Here is a 22,093-nt window from a genome sequence, read left to right on the forward strand (position 1 = left end):
CACGCCTTTAATCCCAGCACTCGGGAGGCAGAGGCAGGCGGATTTCTGAGTTCAAGGCCAGCTTGGTCTACAAAGTGAGTTCCAGGACAGCCAGGACTACACAGAGAAACCCTGTCTGGAAAAGAAAAACAAAACAAAACAAAACTCAACAACAGTGTTTCAACTTGAGTAAACTGGTTTGGCTATGGCTTATGCACTCCTCAGTCCTTGTGATGGGAACTTCTAACTTTAAGAGATGACATGTAGGGCTGGAGAGATGGCTCAGCAGTTAGGAACACTGGCTGTTCTTCCAAAGGACTGATGTTCAACTCCCAGCACCCACATGATAGCTCAAACTGTCTGTAACTTCAGTTACAGGACATCTGACATGTTCATACAGACATGCATGCAAGCAAAACACACAAAATAAAAATAAATCATTAAAAAGAGAGAGGTGGGGAGAAATGAGACATAATGGGAAATCTTTAGGTCATTGAAAGTATGCACTAAGGAAGGGTGGGTCGTAGGGGTTCAATTGCTGTGAAGAGACACTATGACATCTCTTACAAAGGAAAACATTTAATTGGGGCAGGCTTACAGTTTTCAGAGGTTTAGTCCATTATTGTCATGTCGGGAAACATGGCTGTGTAAGAGACCTGATGCTAGGAAAGGAGCTGAGAGTTGTACATCTTGATCTACAGGCAGCAAAGGGAGACTGAGTGCCACACTGAGCATAACCTGAACATAGGAGGCCTCAGAGCCTGATCCCAAGGTGACAGACATGTCTCCTTCAGCAAGGTCACACCTACTAATCATGCCACTCTTTATGGACATTCAAACACATGACTCTATGGGATCCATTTCTATATAAACTGCCACAGGAAGGATTGTGGAACCTGGTCTGTGACTTCCTGTTTGATGATGTAAGCTCTTTAACTACCATGATGTGTTTTGGGGAAAGAAAAAGCTCTTTTGTGAACATGCTCCATCCCTGACCAAAATGTAGCTGACATCATGGAACTGTCTTATACATTCAGCATTGAGCTAACTTTCTCTTCATAAATAGCCTGTTTCATTTTAGTGACTCAAAGCTGACTAATAAGTATATTATTAAAGTTGAAGGTATTAGCTGTTGGTAATTTTTTTTTTTCTTTTGACAAGATTTCACTATGTAGCTTAGGCTATCCTGGAATTCACTATGTAGTTCAGGCTGGTCTCAAACTCACCAAGATCCATCTGCCTCTGCTTCCTGAGTGCTGGGATTTAAAGGGACGCAGCACCAGGCCCTCCTTTTGCTTGAGGAAGAGGACAGATTTATTTTCTCTATATATGTGTGCATTGTCTGTGTGGGTGTATGCCATGTGTGCACATGCCGACAGTGAATGTCAGAGTCACTTGTGCTGGGCTTGCACGTGGTTGTGAGCTGCCTGCTTTTGACACTGTTACCTGAATTGGAGTCCTGCAAGAGCAGTACTGTTAACCACTTGTACTGGCTAGTTTTGTGTCAACTTGACACAGCTGGAGTTATCACAGAGAAAGGAGCTTCAGTTGAGGAAATGTCTCCATGAGATCCANCTGTAAGGCATTTTCTCANTTAGTGATCAAGGNGGAAAGGCCCCTTGTGGGTGGGACCATCTCTGGGCTGGTAGTCTTGGTTCTATAAGAGAGCAGGCTGAGCAAGCCAGGAGGAAACAAGCCAGTAAGCAACATCCCTCCATGGCCTCTGCATCAGCTCCTGCTTCCTGACCTGCTTGAGTTCCAGTCCTGACTTCCTTGGTGATAAACAGCAGTATGGAAGTTTAAGCCGAATAAACCCTTTCCTCCCCAACTTGCTTCTTGGTCATGATGTTTGTGCAGGAATAGAAACCCTGACTTTAAGACACCACTGAACAGTCTCTCTAGACCTGGATCTTGTTTTGCAACCAAGACTGGTCTAGAACCCCAAGCATGTACCATTACACAGTAGAGAATCCATTTCTAACAGATTCCTAGGTCTGCAGCCTCCACCCCACCCCAATAGGGTTTCTCTGTGTAGCCCTAGCTGTCCTGGAACTTGCTCTGTAGACCAGGCTGACCTCAAACTGAGCACTGGATTAAAGGCTGTGTGGCTTCTGTCTGTCTCTGTCTCTGTCTCTGTCTCTGTCTCTCTCTCTCTCTCTCTGTGTTTGAGACAGGTTCTTATTCTATAACCCTGCCTGATTTTGACTTTCCCTTGACCTCACAATCTTGCCTCAGCCCTCTGATCTTGGGATTACAAGTGTGGGACACTACACTTGACTTTTTTTTAAAAGTATTTTATTTATTTAATGTATGTGAGGACACTGTAGCTGTATAGATGGTTGTGAGCCTTCATGTGGTTGTTGGGGATTGAATTTTTAGGACCTCTGCTCCCTCCTGTCGGCCTTGCTCACTCAGTCCTTGTTTGCTACAGCCTAAAGATTTATTTTTTATTATACATAAATACTGTAGCTGACTTCAGATGGTGGTTGTGAGCCACCATGTGGTTGGTGGGATTTGAACTCGGGACCTTCGGAAGAGCAGTCAGTACTCTTAACCGCTGAGCCATCTCTCCAGCCCCCAGCACCCTGATTCTAAAAGTAAAATTCAGTGTCCAAGAATCTTTAGAAATTTAACAGAGGAAGCAGGATACAAAATAGCTGACATTCAATAAGCCATATAGGAAATTAGCCACAAGCTCACTCAGGTTTGGCCTTGGCTCAGGGACAGATCCTGGGCCATTAGTGTTGGTAGATAGATTTGCTGTCAAAGTAGTGTGTTGGAGACATGCTGTTTCTTGGCAACTGAACCCTTTGACTGTTTAAACAATTTGCCCACAAATAAAACCTGAGTGCTGGAGAGGGGAAATGATCCTCTCTGCCATGGAAACTGGCTGCTTAGGGAGTTTCCCTGTCACCGCCTCACCTAAGATGCTCCCAGAGAGGTTAGCTCATCTCTTCCTGATCCTCCCTCAGGGCCGGCAGCTGGAGTGCCAGGTCCTGCAGAGGCAGCCTTTCCCAAAGCTGGCTCTGTTGACTGCTGCTTCTGGGTGGCAGCCAAGGCTGTCTTTGAACATGGCATCAGGAATACTTTTGAAATAACAAAAGACATGGGCTGGAGGGATGGCTCAGTGGTAAGAGCACATAACTGCTCTTCCAGAGGTCCTGAGTTTGACCTCCAACATCCACATCATTTGGCACACAGCCAAGTATAACTAATTCCTGGGCACTGGCCTGTGTGGGCACCTGCTCTACAGGCACACTTCTATTATATATATGTGTGTGTGTGTGTGTGTGTGTGTGTATAATTTAAAACAATAAAAACAAATCTTTAAGGTTTGGGGGGGTATTGATTCAGCTTTTTAACTGGGGAGGCAGAGGCAGGCAGATTTCTGAGTTGGAGGCCAGCCTGGTCTACAGAGTGAGTTCCAGGTCAGTCAGGGCTATACAGAGAAACCCTGTCTCGAAAAAACAAACAAACAAACAACAAAAAATTCTTTTTACCCCCTTTATTTATTTATTTATTTATTTTTATTGATAGACGGAGTCTTACTATGTAGCTCTAGCAGGCTGGCCTCCAACTCAGAGATCAGCTTGCCTCTGTCTCCCAAGTGCTGGGATTAAAGGGTGTGCCCGGCCATCAGCAGTTATTAACGTGTGCCTAGGTGTGAAAGTCAGAGAACTACAGTGCTTCGTAGTTTCGTAGTTTCCTGCATACAAGTCTTATACTGCTTTTTAAATTTATTTTATTTATTGAGATAGGGCCTTTCAACATTTCCCAGCAGGCCTGGGACTTGCAATGTAGTCCAGCCTGACTTCAGACTTGCAACAATTCTCCTGCCTCAGCTCCCAAGTACTATCACTCCATTAAACTAGCGCATCTTATTTATGATGGAGAGAGGCTTGAGGACCAAACCAAAGCCTCTTGCATGCTAGACAAGCCCTGTGCTCTGTCCATAGGCCCGAGAGTGGGAAAGCAGAAATACGAAACCTGATTGATGCCTTTAGTTTCTTTCCTTTTTTTTTTTTTATTGGTTATTTACTTACATTTCAAATGTTATCCCCAGTTTCCTTCCTTCCAGTTTCAATAAATCGGTATCCAGATCCACTGTGGGTGAGTTATGTTCTGGGCCCATTGTATCCGAGGGCTTCACATCTGTTCTGTGCCCTTGGGTATCTTTGTGCTCTGAAGGTCTAGCATGTTAACCGATCTCCAGCACCTGACTAAATAGGTTGTTTAAATGAAATTCAAAACACACATGGGACGCATTTCTGCAGCTCACTGTGGGAGTCAGGATACTGCTGAGGTAGACTTCGGCCTGCTTCAGTTAGTCTCTCCTTAGCCATGCTCACTGGAGCAAAGGGCAGTGTAAAGATTATGTAGAAATAATGGGGGCAGCTGCAGTTTAGGTACATTGCCGAGCAGGTGAAGTTCATACAGGAGGGCAGAGAAGCATCTGACTACCAGGTGCTTTGTTCTGGGTCTAATCAGCTCGTGTCCTTATTGTGTGGGACGGTCCCTTAGTGCCCATCATGTCGAGGCCACCTGGTGTGTTTTGGTGCCTGTCTTCCAAAGAGCATGCCACACTTTGCCATTCTTCCTGGCAGTCTTAGAGACAACCCCTGAAACCAGTGGGTTTAGAGACAACCCCTGAAACCAGTGGGTTTAGAGACAACCCCTGAAACCAGTGGGTTTCCAGGAAACTTGGGGAGAGAAGAGTTACTGAGCCTAGAAATTAAAATTCCTGTTTCAGTTTTACATAGTAGCCAAAGTCTACTAGATTGGATTTTGTTCAGTTAGCATGAAGATAAGATAAGGGTGTGTGTGTGTGTTTTACACATCATAATGTGACCCTAAGGATGATAACTTGACTCTTGCAGTGATAGTTTCAGCAATCACACACAAATTATGCCTTTACATTTTTAAAATAAGTGATTTTTAAAAAAGTTCAGAAACGAGAGATGATATTTTTAAATTGTTCTCCATCCACACATATTTGTACATATCACTTCTTGGTCTTTACACTTCAGTACTTAGCAGCTTACTCGATAGCACATGCTTAGTATATCTATTTGTGCACATGCCTGCACGTGTATGTGAGTATGTGTATGCATGTGTGCGCAAGTGTGTGTGTGTGTGTGTGTGTGTCAGAGGACAGGACAGCATGTACAAGTTGCAGTTGATCTTCTCCCTCTATTGTTTGGGTCTAGGGATCCAGCTCCAGTCAGGTTCGGCAGCTTTGGCAACTTCCCTTACCCAGTGAGCAGTCTGTCGGTACCACAGCACGTTTCTAAGAGTTGCTCTGGCGGAGGTTTCGTGTTAGTATTCTAAAATATTTACATCTTTAGATATGTCTATTGGCACAATTTTTATTTGAATAATAAGCTATTTATACTTTATAAACAATGGTTCATTATTTCATTTTGTTGAAATAGGTTTCTTTTCTCTTGGCAATACTAACATTTTGGACTGGATATTTTTTTTGGTCTACAGCTTTTGGGAATCAGTTCTCTCTTTACAATGTAGGTGCTGAGAATTAAACTCAGGGCCGCAGGCTTGGCCCACCAGCCGACCATCTTGCTAGCCTGCAAAATGTAGTTTTATTTACAAAATGGTATGTTGAAAACTTGATCTCAACTGGTGGTAATTTTGTCCCCTGGATGGTTGTCAGAGCTGAAAGAAAGAGCTATTAGCATCTAGTAGGTCACTCACTGCTCAGTATCCTACGAGGCATGGACTATCCCAGTAAAATGTGTCAGTCATGATCCCACCCACTCCAGCGCGCGCGCACACACCAAATGGAAACAAGATGACTCCTAGATTTTGCTGGAAGGTATATTCAGGTATGTGCCACCACGTCTGGTGTCTAATACATCTGAAGTCGAAGGACAGAATGAGGAAAAGCTTATTCAAAGTGGAATCTCGGGTGCAAGTGAGTCTTTTGGACTGCTTCAAAGCAGAAGGAAGACATGCATGGATAATCTATGATACCATGATAATCTATGATACTTCCATACAGAAGAAGAACGAGCCACTCCCATCGTTTCAGTAAAGCCAAGGAAAGAGGTAGCAGTGAGTGCGTTTCCTGTCATTTTGCTTGCCTTTTTGTTGTTGTAAAACTATCCACTCATGGCAGAGCTAAGGATGGCCCTGAACTCCTGATCTTCCGCGGTTATCTGCCAAGGCCGGGCTTCCAGGACTGTGCTAACACACCCGACTAATGAGCAAAACAGACAAAACCGCATGGTTTGCAGTGTTCCTTAGTGAAACATTTGTTTTATACTATTATGCTATATTTATCAATATTTTTGTAGTATTTAAACATCACTTTAAGCCCTGTTCTTCATCCTTCATTGTAGTTATAAAATTGAGCAGGTGGCTTCTTCTCCTTTCCCTTCCCCTCCCCTCTCCTCTGTTCTCTCTTCTCCTTTCTTTTTTTAAAAAATGATTGTTTATTTTATGTATTCGAGTACACTGCCAAACTCTTCAGACACCAGAAGAGGGCATCAGATCCCATTACAGATGTTTGTGAGCCACCATGTGGTTGCTGGGAATTGAATTCGGGACCACTGGAAGAGCAGCCAGCGCTTAACCACTGAGCCATCTCTCCAGCCCCGCCCCCCTCCCCCCTTTGCAAAGAGTTCCACTCTCTGATGACAAAGTATCCAAGTATATGAGCCTGTGAGGACCATAGTGCTTTGAATGAGAGTGGTCCCCATAAGTTCATAAACGTGACTGTTTATAGTCTCCGGCTCCAGGGAGGGAAACTACTTGGAAAGGCTTGGGAGGGAGGTGTGAGCTTGTTGGAAGAGGTGTGTCACTAAGGGTGCATTTTGAGGTTTCAGAAGCCCAAGCCAGGCCCAGTATGTCTCTCTCTTCCTGCTGCCTTCAGATCCAGATGTAGACCGCTCAGCTACTTCTGCAGCGCTGTGTCTGCCTGTATGCTGCCACCCCACCCACCATGACGATAATGAGCTAAACCTTTGAAACCAAGCACACCCCAATTAAATGCTTTCTTTCATCAGGGTAATAGTTGCCATGGTCATGGTGTCTCTTCACAGCAATAGAACAGTAGCCGGGATGAGTCATTCTTATCAAACCACTGCAAGTACAATGTCGGATATCTTACTGGGGTGCCAGTTTAGACATGGCAAGAAGTTCCACCAGCTAGCGACTCATCGTCCACACTTCGGGGTTACAGTTAAAATACTAACAGGGGCTTGGAGAGATGGCTCTGGAAGTAAAGTGCTTGCCATTCAAGCATGGGGACCTGGGTTTGAATCCCCAGCACCCACGTAAAAAGCCAAGCTTGTGAATATGTCAACTCAGTGCTGGGTGGGGAGGGGATGGGGAGGTAGATCTGAGTTTGACAGCAAGTGTAGAACATGTGAGTTCCAGGTTCAGTGTGAGAGCCTGTCTTCAGAAATAGGGTAGAGAGCAATACAAAGTCCTGATGTTGACTTCTGCCCCCATACCTGCCTCCCACCAAGGTCCATCCCTGCCTGGGCCACACAGTAAGAGCATGTCTAAAAAAATGAAACAAAGCAAGGGGTAGGGATACACTGAAGTGTTCGAGTCCTTGCCTAGCATGGACAAGGACCTGGATTCAGATCCCAGACCTACAAAACAAACAAAACCCAACTTCCCCAACCCAGAGGTGGGAGGAGACCAAAAGATAGAGAAGAAGTCTACCACCCTGGAACAGTCTGAAACTGTTATTGTGACTAGAACATTCTCTCGTCTGTTTCCATCTGGGCACTCTGCCCTCTGAGCACACACTGACACAGGCTCATGATCAAGATGCTAGCACTCAAGTCTGAGGTTTATCCTACGGGTGGAGTGGAGGAGGTGTGAAATCTAACTTCTGAAAACAATAGCTACTTTTGTAGTTTAATAATCGGCGAAATTTTGTAAGCAGTTTCTGCCTTGAATGTGGAGAGAAACTCACTCCAGGATTTATGATTAATTTTAGCATGATTTCAGAGGGAAAAGCAGCATCTACCAGGGGGGTTCAAATAATGACAGTGTGACAGAGCTATTATTTATGGGTGATACAAGATACCTCCAGAGGGTCCCCTTTAGATCTAGCAATTAAGAGACTATATCACAGCAGAGTCCCCAAAGATCCAATCTGAGGAACATTTGAAAATCATACCCTTGATTCCAGTGCCCTCCCTCCTCCTCCCCCGTGTGCATGCTTGTGTGTGTGTGTGTGTGTGTGTGTGTGTGTGTGTGTGGTTGTGTGCACGTGCCTGCTAGAAATAGACCTTCAGTTTCTTCTTTGGCTGCTCTTCACCTTGACAGATTTTACATTACATTTATTTATTTACTGTTGGGCATGTGTGCGCCACAGCTTGTGTGAGGAAGTTGGAGGTCAGGTGCTTCCCCTTGGAGCCTGGAGATGAAACTCGGGTCTTTACCCACTGAGCCATCTTGCTAGCCTCCCCCTTATTTTTTGAGACAGCCTTTCACTGAACCTTTAGCTCACCAGTTTGGCTAAGCTGGCTTGCCAGCAAGTTCCAGGTTTTACGCGGGGCCAGGGAGCTGAGCTCAGGCACTCATGCAGCAAGCACTTTACTGACAGCCTCCTCCCCAGCCCCTCAACAATGTATGGTTTTGTGATTTAATTTTACAAAGTACTTTCCAAAATCTTACTTTATGACATTTTAGGAACATGTTTAAAAGGAGCTGACATTTACCACATGACTCAGATCTAGTGCAGTACTTAGACACATTATTCAAATTAAACCACTCAGTTATAAAACGAAAGGATAGATTAAAATCTGTTACTTGTCAGGGAGCAAATTATAATAAACAGATAAAGACCTCAAGGAGTAAAACAAATTGAGTTTCTTTAGTGTGAGACTTGTTACCTCCATTCAGATTCTTCTCCTCAATAAAAAACAAAACAAAACAAAACAAACACCTAAACAGGGCTGGAGACATGGCTCAGCGGTTGAGAGCACTAGCTACTCTCCCAGAGGTCCTGAGTTCAATTCCCAGCAACCACATGGTGGCTCACAGCCATCTGTCCATGGGATCTGATGCCCTCTTCTGGTGTGTCTGAAGACAGTGACAGTGTACTCATGTACATAAAATAAATAAATCTTTGAAAAATCCTAATTAATATGCACTCTATATAGCATGTATGCATGTCTGTATGGCACTCGAGAAGAAGCATCGACATGTGATGAAGCCACCTGTCAGCATGGTGAGCTGTTCTTGTTTACTAAGACTATCTCAGACCAAATACAATGTGTTCCTGCAAACCAATTACGGAGTAAGTACCTTCCCTAGCTAGATGGCAGGAACATATATTTAAAGGGGCCATTTATCGATCTCTCCCTAAACTTACATTAAGTGTTGGTCATCTAGCTTAGAAATCCAGTTTTATTTCAAAAATTAATACTACATTCTGATTTTTTTTTTTTTTGTTTTTGTTTTTTTTGAGACAGGGTTTCTCTGTGTAGCCCTGGCTGTCCTGGAACTCACTCTGTAGACCAGGCTGGCCTCGAACTCAGAAATCCACCTGCCTCTGCCTCCCTCAGAAATCCACCTGCCTTGCTGGGATTAAAGGCGTGCGCCACCACGCCTGGCTTACATTCTGATTTTTTAACTGCAAACAAGTAATCATTTCATAATTCCATTGTGAGTTTTTATTCTGTTTTTTTTTTTTTTTCTTACGACAGGGTTCTTCTCTGTAGCCTTGGCTGTCTAGAACCCATTTTGTAGACCATACTGCCTTTGAACTCAGAGATCCACCTGCCTCTGCCTCCAGAGTTCTGGGATTAAAGGCGTGCACCACCAACTGGGTTTTACTTTTTACTTCATATTTTAATGAGTTTTAAAGAACTAGCTCTATAGGTGGTGTTTAAGATTTTTCTACTTAATTATGTGTATGTACACATGTGCCGTCTGTAGAGGTAAGACAACCTGTAGGGTTAATTTTGGTCTCCCACCCCTTCAATTGTGGGCCTTGGGAATTGAACTCACATTCTCAAGCTTGACCACTAGGGTCTTTATCCACTGAGATATCTTGCCAGGCTGGGGTGGGGTTTTTCTTTTCTTTTTGAAAAAGTTTTATTTAGTGTGTATAAGTGTTTTGTATGCATGTATGTGTACCATGTGCAAGCAGTGCCTCACGGGCCAGACGAGGTGTCAGATCCTCCTGAAACTGCTATGTGTAGAACCAGCTAGAAGCAGAACCCTACTGAAAGGGCTGCCATTGCTTTTCACCACTGAGCCATGACTCAGGCCCAGGGTTTCTTTCTTATTTAATGCTTTAAGTAAAGGTTTTCCAACTCTTTCCCCATTTAGACCCAGGTACATAATGATAGAACTTAGGGATATGTGTGCCTGGAAGTGATCAGTCGCTTCTAGAGCAGAAATTCTAGTGCTCTGGGTAGAAGGATTTGTGGTGGCTACCTCCTGGCAGGACCAAACCTGTGTTAAAAACTGCAGGTCTGCTTTGACAGATAGTTCTCACCAAGTGTCAAAACTATCAAACTCCCTCCCCTTCTCCCTGCAATCTGGGCTGGAAAGACAGACAGCTCCAACTGCAGGACAGGCAGTGGTGGCTCACACCTTTAATCCCAGCTTTCAGGAGGCTGAGGCAGGTGGGTCTCCGAGAAGATCCAGCCTCGTCTTCAAATCAAGGTTTAGGAAAGCCAGGGCTACGCAGAGAAACCCTGTCTTGAAAAACAAAGACAAAACACACAAAGAGTACCAACTACTTTTGCCAAAGACCCAAGTTCAGTTCCAGTGCCCACCCTGGATGGCTCACAATCACTGGTAACTCCAGTCCCAGGGATCCACTGATTGGGTGGCCTCTGAGGGCATCTGCACTCCAATGTACCCCCATAAACATAACTGAAAACAGTAAAACTAAATCTTTAAAAATTTACCTGCGGGCTGGAGAGATGGCTTTAGCAGCACTGACTACTCTACCAAAGGTCCTGAATTTAAGTTCCAGCAACCACATGGTGGCTCACAACCATCTGTCATGGGATCCAGTGCCCTCTTCTGGTGTGTCTGAAGGCAGCTACAGTATACTCACATAAAATAAATAAATAAATCTTTAGAAAAATTTATTTGGAGCAGCAATAATACAGTTTGGTTCTCTGTTTCTTTCTTTTTTAATTTTATTTATTTTTATTTATTACTTGTATCAGGACACTGTAGCTGCCTTCAGACACACGAGAAGAGGGCACTGACTCCCATTACAGATGGTTGTGAGCCACCACGTGATTGCTGGGAATTGAACTAAGGATCTCTGGAAGAGCAGTCAGTGCTCTTACCTGCTGAGCCATCTCTCCAGCCTCTGGTTCTCTGTTTCTTTTAAGAGGTTTAGGGTTATCCATTCTGTAATGAGAGCTTTGTTTCAGTAGCCAATCAGCACTTGAATATTGTAGGTACTTTGCATATTTTTTATGCAAAGAGAATTAAAAAAAATACTTAGTGTAAGCTCTTCAAATGTATTGAAACTAAAACCTACTTGGTAATTTTGGGCAGCCTAGAGTTCCTAAAAACTTCCCTAAAATAATACATTCTTGACTGAGGTGTCTGGTGTGTGGGGAGGCTGGAGTTACAGGAGGCTGTGAACCATGTGACAGAGGCTCTGGGAACTGACCTCAGGTCACCTGGTAGAGCAGCAAGCGCTCCTCACTCTGAGCCGCCCCGCCCAGAGCACAGGCTCTCAAATGTACAAGCAGAGAGTGAGTTCTCCTCTTGGTAGGGCTGTGGCGGAGGGACCAGCTTGCACAGCGGCACCCTCACAACTAATTCCGTGAACTTACTCATTTTCCTCTTTGAAGGCAGGATTTTGCTCCTTTTTAAAACATCGATCTTTTATGAATAAAAATCCCTAACAAATCACGTCTACTCCACACCAGGTCTAAAATGAAAGTTTTATTTTCTTACTCACATGATTTCTTTCTTCCTTTCATTTCCTTTATTATGATGGGGAAGCCAAACCAAACATTTCTCCTCATGCCCAGTTAAAAACGAGAGAAAAGAATCACCAATTAAGTATAGACGATGCATAATAAAAACAGGAGGGAAAGAGTACATAGATTAAGACAGAATTGTATTCAACATTCAGTTTTAAGTTATGAGGTGAATTGCATTCAGTTTGGTACAGTCACAGAAAGACAATCTGGGTTTTAGGCTGTCCTACCACGGACGCTCCAAATTGTGCTGGGAGTGTCCCCACGTTTTCAGAAACACCAGTGTGGAGACTGTCTCTTGGGTTGTGGGGCCCTGGCTCTGCACCCCAGGGGCAGCCCCAAGTCAGTCTTCCGTGGGAGGTAGGCGTGCTTCTGTGCCTTGCCGGGGAGCAGAGGTGCAGAGCAGGCGGCCAGGCCCAGTCGTCACTGTGTGGTGATGAGCTTCACGATCATGCTGATAATCCGAGAGCCTCTAGGACAGCTGCATAGGTCCATGCTGGGGTTTTTAATTTTATCCTGGAGGAGCTGGTCAAGTTCACATCGGAGTTCCTTCACCAGCTCGGCCACCTACAATGACAACTGCAGCATTAGCTGTGGGAGGCTTTCACACAGCATCTAACTGCTTATCATGGCTTAAGACCTCTGACAGTATTTTAGAACACATTTTCACTCTGTAACATACTAAGGAGGCCCGTTATAAACCTGTCCATTTAGTGTTGATTTATCTCTAACACATCTATTTATTATTTATTTAGAGATAAGATCTTGCTATATAGTCAGGCTGGTCTGAAACTTTATCTTCTTGCCTCAGCCTGTGAATGTTGGGGTTACAGCATGTGTTTCCAGGTCTCAGAACTTTAGGGAGTGTGGCTTTTAAGTATTTTCCACAAAATAGCTTGTTAATTTTGTGTGTCTAAGTGTGCATGTGCCCACACATGAGTATGTGCTTGGGAATCTGGATTCAGGTTCTCATGTTCATACAGAAAGGCCTTTACTGATGTGTCACCTCTCCAGCCTTGTTGGGCTTTTGATATAGTCCCACACTGTAACCCAGACTGGCCTCGACCTCACAGAAAGCTTCCCAGCCCCTCCTCCTGAATGCTCGGATTCCAGGATTCCAGGTGTAATCTCGGGGGGCTTTCATTTGTTTCATTTTTTTAGTTTGTTAATTTTCTTATTTTACTTTTGTACACACTGGTGTTTGTGTGCATGTGTGTCTATGTGAAGGTGTTGTACACACTGGTGTTTGTCTGCATGTGTGTCTATGTGAAGGTGTTGGATTCCTGGAACCAGCGTTACAGACAGTTGTGAGCTGCCGTGTGGCTGCTGGGAACTGAACTCTGGTTCTCTGGAAGATTAGCCGGTGCTCTTAACTACTGAGCTATTGTCAGCTCCAGTGGCTTTGTAAAAACCCTATGTTTACATTTTTTGTTTTATTTGGTATATATATATATCTGCGTGTGCATTTGGGCCACAGCATGCACATGAGGGTCAGGACAACCTGAAGAACTTAATTTTCTCCTCCTATCAAGTAGGTTCCGAGCTTGAACTCTGCTTGTCAGGTGTAGCAGCGAGCACCCGTACCTGCTGAGCCATCTCAGATTTTTGTTTTTAGCTTTCAAGACAGGAGCTTATGGAGCTCAGGCTGCCCTAATCTGTGCCATGTAGCTGAAGTTGGGCAAGGACTTTTGATTCGCCTTATCTTGGGATTATATGACATAAAGGTTTCTTGTTTTTTGTTTTTTTTTAAAGTTGGATCTCACTATGTATCTTAGGATGGCCACAAATTCAAAATGAACCACCCACCTCACCATGCAAGTGTCAGCTTCTAAGCATATGCCACTCCCACATGTTAGAAGGAAGCTTTGATGAAGCCTCTAGGCATGCGGCTTCCTCTCCTTTCCTGATGGCATGCGGTACAGTTGTGAAGCCAGGATCTCCTGCAGCCATCTTGCTCACACAGGGAGAGTGGGCCTTTATCATCTAGCTGCCGCAGCAAACCAGCCTTGCCTGGCCCCTTGGCTTATGGCAGCCCCTGGTCATATGTGCGTGATTACACTTACTGAGCACATGACATGTCCCTGGTTCACACTGAGATGTGCGGAAGAGTGTAAGCACACCTGACTTTAGAGACTGAATATGCAAAGAGAAGAAAAATAACTCAGTAGCTTTTCATATTGTTTACACATTAGAAGTAAAACATGCTGGGTATATTAGGTTAAATAAAATATATTAGGGTTTTTTTTTTTTTTTTAAATACCAGAGGTTGTATCTAACGCTTTATGCTGCATGCTCTACCTCTGAGGTATGTCTTCTTTCTTTCTTTCTTTCTTTCTTTCTTTCTTTCTTTCTTTCTTTCTTTCTTTCTTTCTTTCTTTCTTTCTTTCAGAGAAGGTCTTACTATGTTGCCCAAGCTACTAGTCTTAAGTATCTGTACTCTTGAGTACCTGGCTTGAGTGATCCTCCTGCCTTAGTTTCCTGGGTGGCTGGGACTACTGCTATATATAGCACATCTCTTATTTATCTACTGCTTTATTTTTGTGCTTCTGGAGATTAAACCCAAGGCCTACCAATGAGGTGTAGTCTGATCACCTTTTTCCTTTTATGGTAATGGTAAGATCAGGGTGTATCACTAAGGAGGGTCCGACACCCTCTCTTTGTAGATTCCACTGTTTGTTTTGTTATTGAAGGGTTTGCTATAGAACTCTGGTTGTCCTCAAACTCACAGTAATCATCTCGCCTCAGCTGAATCTGCTTGACTCCAACCTCCCTCTGTATCAGTTCTAACCCATCCAGGTGTCCCTACCCCGCTGCTTCCTGACACTATTATTAGGCCCTTCTCTGCCTCATGTTGGTTTCATACTTCCTGCCCATTAGTTCTGTCATTCTTGGTCCTGAAAGAATGTTGTTCATTTCATATTCCAGAGCTGCTCATGACCCGAACCTTTAAACAGATCAGCTGTTCCTTTACCTGATGGGAAGCGGCCACAAACCGGATCCAGCCATCATCCAAGGAGACAACGAACGCCCCTCTTTGAAGCTGCACGTTCACTTGGCCTCCTCCAAACAGGACTAGGGGATACACAGACACCATGCTGCAGTCTCGGATGAACACCCGGCTAGTTTTGATTTTCTCATGGTACAACAGGTAGGGGCTGTCGAAGTGTCTGACCTGTAACACAAAACGTCAGATGACAATGAAGTCAATGGCCACATAAGGGGCTTCCTGACAGTCCGTGGAGTTCAGAGCTGCCCGTTCATTAAGGACTTGTAGTTACCTTTCCTCTGAGCTTGCTGTTGTTATGTGTGACTTCCTAATACCCATTAGACATCGAATAAGCATGTAACGCTTTGCAGACCGCTCGCTCCTTGTTAGGGCTGGGACTGTAGCTCAGTAACAGAACATTTGCATAGCACACACCAGGCCCTGGGTTCAATCCCTAGTCCCCCAGGAAACAAATCAATAACAGTCAAAGCCCTTTCGGTGGCGTTCAAAAGTAGCTTTCAGAGGTGCGCTTTCTGTTTTGTTTTTTTTGTTTGTTTTTTTTGGTTTTTCGAGACAGGGTTTCTCTGTGTAGCCCTGGCTGTCCTGGAACTCACTCTGTAGACCAGGCTGGCCTCGAACTCAGAAATCCGCCTGCCTCTGCCTCCCGAGTGCTGGGATTAAAGGCGTGCGCCACCATGCCCAGCTCAGAGGTGCATTTTCTTTATTTGTGTGTGTGGACACATGCTCATGTCCATGTGCCACTGCACGAATGTAGAGGTCAGAGGACGACTGACAGGATCCAGTTCTCCTCTTCAGTGGAATCCCAGGGACAGAGCTCAGGCTGCACAGTTTGACATCAAACTCGTTTATCTGCTGTGCCATCTCAGCAGCACCCACATTTTTTTTTTTTCGAGACAGGGTTTCTCTGTGTAGCCCTGGCTGTCCTGAAACTCACTTTGTAGACCAGGCTGGCCTCGAACTCAGAAACCCGCCTGCCTCTGCCTCCCAAGTGCTGGGATTAAAGGCATGCGCCACCACGCCTGGCTAGCACCCACATTTTTAACTGAACACTAAAGTAAAATTGTACATATTTATGGGCCTCTTGTGATGTTATAACACATATGTACATGGTATGTTTTAAAATAGTTTTTCTAGATTTATTCATTTTTTGTGTGTTTTGCCTGCATATATTTGTGTCTATAGGGGTCAGAAAAGGGCACTGGATCCCTTGGGTTTGGAGACTTGGACAGTGCAAACCATCACGTAGGTGTTGAGGCGTAAACCGGGTCCTCTGCAAACAAATACCTAGAAGAATTCTTGACTCTTTCTCCTTACACCTCCTCACTTCAGAAAACAGCGCCCCGCGTGTTCAAGCCCCGGGTGAGAGCTTAGTCGCTCTTTTCCGCCCAGCTCCACTTGGAACATCATTAATCCTGACTGCTGTGTTTATAAAGTGGACAGGATCTGACATAGTCCCATTCTCACGACCTTCGACCTTCGTAGCTACTATGTTATACAAACCTTGGCCTTTCACCGGGACCACTGCAGGGCTTGCTCTGTGCTCACGCTGTTGCTACTTCCGCGTCTTACCGTGTCTGCTCACAGCAGTGAACAGATCCACAGTGATCTTTCGGTTCCCCAGAGGTTAAAAATCTCAACTCCCTACATGACCTGACCCTGTCCCATTTGTCGCTGCACAGCTCCAGTCACGATCGCCTAGGTGAGTCACCCCAGTGAACGTTATTCTATTGCCTTCTTACATATCCTGAAACATGACAAATATACTCTCACTCCTGGTCTCAGGACTTACTTCCTGTGCCAGAATGTTCTCTCCTTAGACATCTGAATGGCTTGTTTTTAACCCTTAAGAGTTCTTCCCAAATTGCTCTAGAGGAAAGGGCTCCTTCTCTCAGTCCTGTACCTGCTTAACTCTTTCTCTCAGGCATTTGTCACTGACTTATTTCCTGCCTGTCTACACAGCTAACCCTGCTTGAGTGGAAGGACCCTGTTCATTTACACCTACCGTCCTTGATGGCCTACATCAGAGTCAGACTAGCAAGCACTGCATGGTCACATCAGTGTTGTCTTCCACGCGACTAACTGAAGAGTGGAGCTAACTCAGGCCTGTGTTCTCTAAGTCAGGTGCAGTCACGGTGAGTGGATGGCCTTCTAGTCCTCTGAGCCTGAGGAGACTCTTCCCAAGGGTTACCACCACTTTCCTCAGTAGCACCATGGGGCTGACCAGCACTGACGTTTCAACCTCATGCGGCCTCTACTCTTTTTGTTTTGTTTTTCCTTGAGATAGGGTCTCACTCTACAGCTCTGGCTGTCCTGGAACTCACCATGTGGACCTGCCTCTGTCTCCCTAGTGCTGGGATTAAAGGCAAGCACCACTCCACCTGGTTCTCTTTGTATTCTGTCCTCATTTTCTTCTTCATCTTTCCTGAAAGCTTCATTGACTATCTACTTTCAGCCATGCATCGTGACAGCCTGGAAATGTAAAAGCTCCTGTCCTCATAGATTTTATAATTCCAGGACAGAGTAACACAGTCAGAATAGTGAACAAATGCATACCCAGCGTCAGCAGAACAGTGGAGGCAGAGGACTCTAGAGGGGAGTGGCACTAAGGGAGTTGTGTTCTGAGTTGGACCTTGCCAGAGCACACATGCACTCTACCCCCATCCAGGAGATGGTCCTTAGTGCAAATGTCAGCATAAGCACGGGCTTCCTGGGGAGTGGGACTGTCATTCTGGGAACAGAAGTAGCATGTCTGGTGTCATGGTAATGAAAAACCCTGCTGCAGTGTGTGCATTGCTGCAGCACACAGAGAGACAGAGGAAGTGAGTTTTGAGGGATCGGGGCAGATGTGAAGAAGGATCAAGTGGGAGTCTACAATAGGACTCCATATATGAAGATTTAAGAAAAGGATCAAGGTAACAGAGCAGTAAGGCAGAAGGCTACAGAGATTACAGATTATTATAGTACTTTGGGCATGAAACAATGGAGTTTGAACTGAAGAAGTAGCAGTGGCTATGAGCAGAGGCAAAGGTGGCGTTGCCTGAACTTGGTGACCAATTGAATCAATATGGAGAAGAGCAGAAGTCTTCATGACATCAGGCTGATTCGGATGGTACCATTTACCAGGGCAGTACACAGGAGAGAATGGTGCACAGGCAGATGAGGAGTTTGAGCTGAGGTGACTGGAGGACACTAGCTGCTATTCTCTAGCAGGAAAGTTCAGAAGACACTGAGCTCTGGATAGCCTTGGGGTCAGCATGTAGTGGGCAGCTGAGATCATGACGGTGTGCCCTCGGAGGGTGGAAAAGTATACATACATTACAGCGAGAAAGCTGAAGGAAGGCAGACCACTGCCTCAGAGCAGAGAAAGTCTGGAAAAGTAGACAGTGACTGGGGGCATAAAGGGCTGCTTCAGGAGCAAAGAGATCATTGAATGAAGAGGAAGGAAGTTAATGATGTCAAAAGCCACATGAGGACCAGGTGATGTCCCTTTAAAATTGATAACTACTGTGACCATAGATGAGTTTACCTATGGGGAAGAGGCAACAATCTTATAGCAGCAGGCTGAAGGAAGGACAGAATAAAGGATTGGCACAAACATGCTGATGGTGGGATTACCTCATGACTTCCTAAACCAATGCACAGGCGCAGTGCCCACTGGAGCAGAGTGAGAGTGAACACTTTCTGTATATAGAACAATTTTCTCCAGAAACAGCCTGTCAGTCTGTTTATACAGAGTCAACCTTCTCTAAATCTGTGGTACTCCTGGAGACACTGCAGTCACGGACTAAGGCTTGTCTGCCTTAGGGACAGACCGCGCTTCTCATTTGAGGATGTGCCATAGGTAACATAAAAACACCGCATGCTGACCTGATAGTTCACTGAGGAAGGGTGAATGTGGACATATCCATCATTCTTGGTAACGAACTTCAGCTCAGCTGACTTTGGCTGCAGTCTGACCACTCCAGAACTGGTCTTCTGGAACTTTCCCTCTGGGGTCTTGACCTAGATAACAAGTGTATTTTCAATGCAGGACTTGCCCTTTGAAACAAACAAGAATTACTTGAATAGCTTTTGTTTCTTTTTATGTTTCTTTTTTTTCAAGGCAGGGTCTCATTGTATAGCCCAGGTTATCCTGGAACTTACTATGTAGCCCTGGTTGGCCTCAAACCTGTGAGTCTCCAGTGCTGGGATATATAGTTATAGTGTGTGAATGTGTATAAGTCTGTATGTGTGTGTGTGTGTGTAGGTCAGGGAAATGCTTGCATGAACCAGTTCTCTTTTTCCACCATGTAGGTCCCAGGGATCAAACTCAGGTAGGAGGCTTCCAGGCAAGCATCTTTTTATCCATTGAGCCTTCTCCCTGTCCCAGGGCTGTTGTATCACTTGCTTCTTAAACTTTGTATATTGAACACATTTTTGTATTTGTTCAAGATTTTCCTAAAGCATTGTTATCAAGAATTATACAGTATCTCATTTGTTAAGTGTCTATAACTTCACCGTTAAACTTTATTTATTATTTATAGAGCACGTGGCGTTGGGCTTGTGTAGCTGAGGCAGCCTTTGAACTTTTTATTCCTTTGTCCCCATCTCTCCTGTGCAGTGATGACAGGTGTGGGATGACTGGTGTGCACCACCACAGCTGCTACACGTTACTGCAAATCTAAATTTGCCAGGTGAAAATCCGATCTGTGGAGAGAGAACCCTCCTGGCTGCAACTTTGTGCACATTTGCAAGTTTTCCCTAATAGCTCTAGAAATGGAGCACAGATAGGACAGATATATACATCTTATTCTCACCTAGAGTGGTTATTTGAGGACTCACACAGAATCAGTATTAAGTATTAGATGTGTGTGTGTGGTTTTGCCAATTTTAAGAGTAAACAAGTCTATCTCCTTGTGTAAATCTACGTTCCTTTGTACTGCTAAACTTAGGCAGTCTGTGTGTGTGCGCTGTAGGCTCATTTATAACCTTGTCTCGTACAATACCTGGGGTGGGAGAATGAATGAACTGGGAATCTTTCATGCTGTGTGTATCCACTGAAGATGACTGATGAGCAAATTTTTTTTTTCTATTTTCGAGACAGGGTTTCTCTGCGTAGCCCTGACTGTCCTGGAACTCACTCTGTAGACCAGGCTGGCCTCGAACTCAGAAATCCGCCTGCCTCAGCCTCCCAAGTGCTGGGATTAAAGGCGTGCGCCACCACTGCCCAGCATGAACAAATTTAAATTACTAACAGAACAAAAACCAGGAGGCTTCAGGAAGTGTCCTGTTACCTGTACTACGTTTGGATACAGAGCGGCACACAGCACTGCTGATATCAGCTTGGGGTTCTCAGCATTGGTGTTAGCCTGTGAGAGAAACAGCATTACCATATGTGGTATTTTAGTAGGTCATGTGTTTGCCAGCATTTGTCTTTCTTTTTCTTTTTGAGACAGTTCCACTTTAGCCCTGCCTGAACTGAGACTCGCTGTCTAGACCTGGCTGGCCTTGAACTCAAAAAGATCCAGCTGCTTCTGTCTCCCAAATGCTAGAATTATAGGTGTACACTACTGCCTTAGTTAGGGTTCTACTGCTATGAACAGACACCATGACCAAGGCAACTCTTTAAGGACAATGTTTAACTGGGGCTGGCTTACAGGTTCAGAGGTGGGAGCATGGCAGCATCCAGTCTTAAAGCGCTTATAATTATTTTTTTCTAGATACATGCATAGCAGTTATGAAGCCAGTGCTCTCGACTGTGATGTGGTTAAGGGGTCCCTCACTAGAGCCAAAGTGGAACTGGTGCAAGTCTTGATGCCCAGCATGATCAAAGTGAACTCTTTCTGCACAGGTTTAAACAAATAAACACACAGAGGTGGTGTTGGTATGCAACATGGAGAGGAAGAGCCTGGTTTGTGAGACAGACAGACAGACAGACAGACTCTCCAGCAAATACTAATTGTTTTAAAACAAAGGACCGTTAAGCCCATCAGGAAGAAGTCTCTGTAAAATCACAGCTAAGACATTGGTGGGTAAGGGCTGGCCTGTTTTGAGAAACCATTACTAGAGCCTACTGTGAATTACAGAATTATCAAGAACAAATGTGGAATTTAAAAGCAAGCAATGCTGACAATGAATGGAAAAACTGATCCCCTGAAGGTTAGCTGACCCATCTGTGGACCGGAGAATGGAGTGTGCCACTGCTCCCTGGCTCCCACCCACATTTCAGTGTCAGCTGTTAGAATTAAAAGTCAATCTAGACTGAAGTGGGCATTCCTCACCTCCTCTCCTGTGGCATCCAGGACACCATCTCCTCCCTGGGCTCGTTTTTCAATTTCTTTTGCTCGGAGTCCTTCTTTCACAAACCCTATGTCAGACAGCAGTTCAGTGAATTGTCGTTTGAGGCTGGCCATTTCCTGAAAGAAGGGATGGACCTTTGTTTTGTTTTTTTGTTTTTTTGAGACAGGGTTTCTCTGTGTAGTCCTGGCTGTCCTGGAACTCACTCTGTAGACCAGGCTGGCCTCGAACTCAGAGATCCGCCTGTCTCTGCCTCCCAAGTGCTGGGATTAAAGGTGGGCGGCTGCCCCACCATTAGGCTTGTTGCTTTACTTTTAACCGTCCTGTGAACCCCTTACCTGAGCCGAGAGTAGCTAGCATTTCTCTCAGTGAAACTCACCTGCAGAGCTTTCCCTCCTTCCCTACCTTCTGGAGTCCCTGGATCACAGCTGATGCTGGGGACACGGGATATTATTAAGGGTTTTACAGTTAGACACTAACACGTGCCAATGTCTTTGTCTTGGGGCTTTTGTTCAAATATAGGCTAACAAGAATCAAATGCAGTGGCTCATGTCTGAGGGCTCCTTACTTGGAAGGCAAGGAGAGGCAAGAGGACTGAGTGCAGGTGCTAAGGACAGTCCTGGCAACACAAAAGCGCCTTTTAATTACTTTAAAAGTGGGAGGAGGCACACATGGATCGGGGATGGCGTGCTTAGCATGCTGGCAACCTGAATCCAATTCATTTCACCGGTCAGAACAGACCAGGTCAGGTCAGGTCAGGTCAGGTCAGGTCAGGTCAGGTCAGGTCAGGTCAGAACAGACCAGGTCAGGTCAGGTCAGGTCAGAACAAACCAGGTCAGGTCAGGTCAGGTCAGAACAGACCAGGTCAGGTCAGGTCAGAATAGACCAG

The 22,093-nt window shown here is 45.0% G+C and overlaps 1 protein-coding gene across 3 annotated transcripts in view; it reads right to left on the bottom strand.

Annotated features, from left to right (window-relative positions):
* Window positions 1–11,863: 11,863 nt before the first annotated feature.
* Window positions 11,864–22,093, bottom strand: part of Dhx57 (DExH-box helicase 57) — a 49,258-nt gene continuing 39,028 nt past the window's right edge. For 2 of the 3 annotated variants that reach the window (XM_029471321.1, XM_021186581.1), the window contains 5 exons: window positions 21,189–21,323; window positions 20,202–20,276; window positions 18,796–18,930; window positions 14,893–15,093; window positions 11,864–12,488 (listed from right to left, as the gene is read on the bottom strand). In XM_029471321.1, the coding sequence (XP_029327181.1) occupies window positions 12,345–12,488; window positions 14,893–15,093; window positions 18,796–18,930; window positions 20,202–20,276; window positions 21,189–21,323 (690 nt within the window). In that variant the 3' untranslated portion in view covers window positions 11,864–12,344. The remainder of the gene's footprint in view (window positions 12,489–14,892; window positions 15,094–18,795; window positions 18,931–20,201; window positions 20,277–21,188; window positions 21,324–22,093) is intronic. The other variant, XM_029471320.1, reaches the window with a different exon arrangement.

This window comes from Mus caroli, chromosome 17, assembly GCF_900094665.2.
Source record: "Mus caroli chromosome 17, CAROLI_EIJ_v1.1, whole genome shotgun sequence".
NCBI classification, from domain to species: Eukaryota; Metazoa; Chordata; class Mammalia; order Rodentia; family Muridae; genus Mus; species Mus caroli.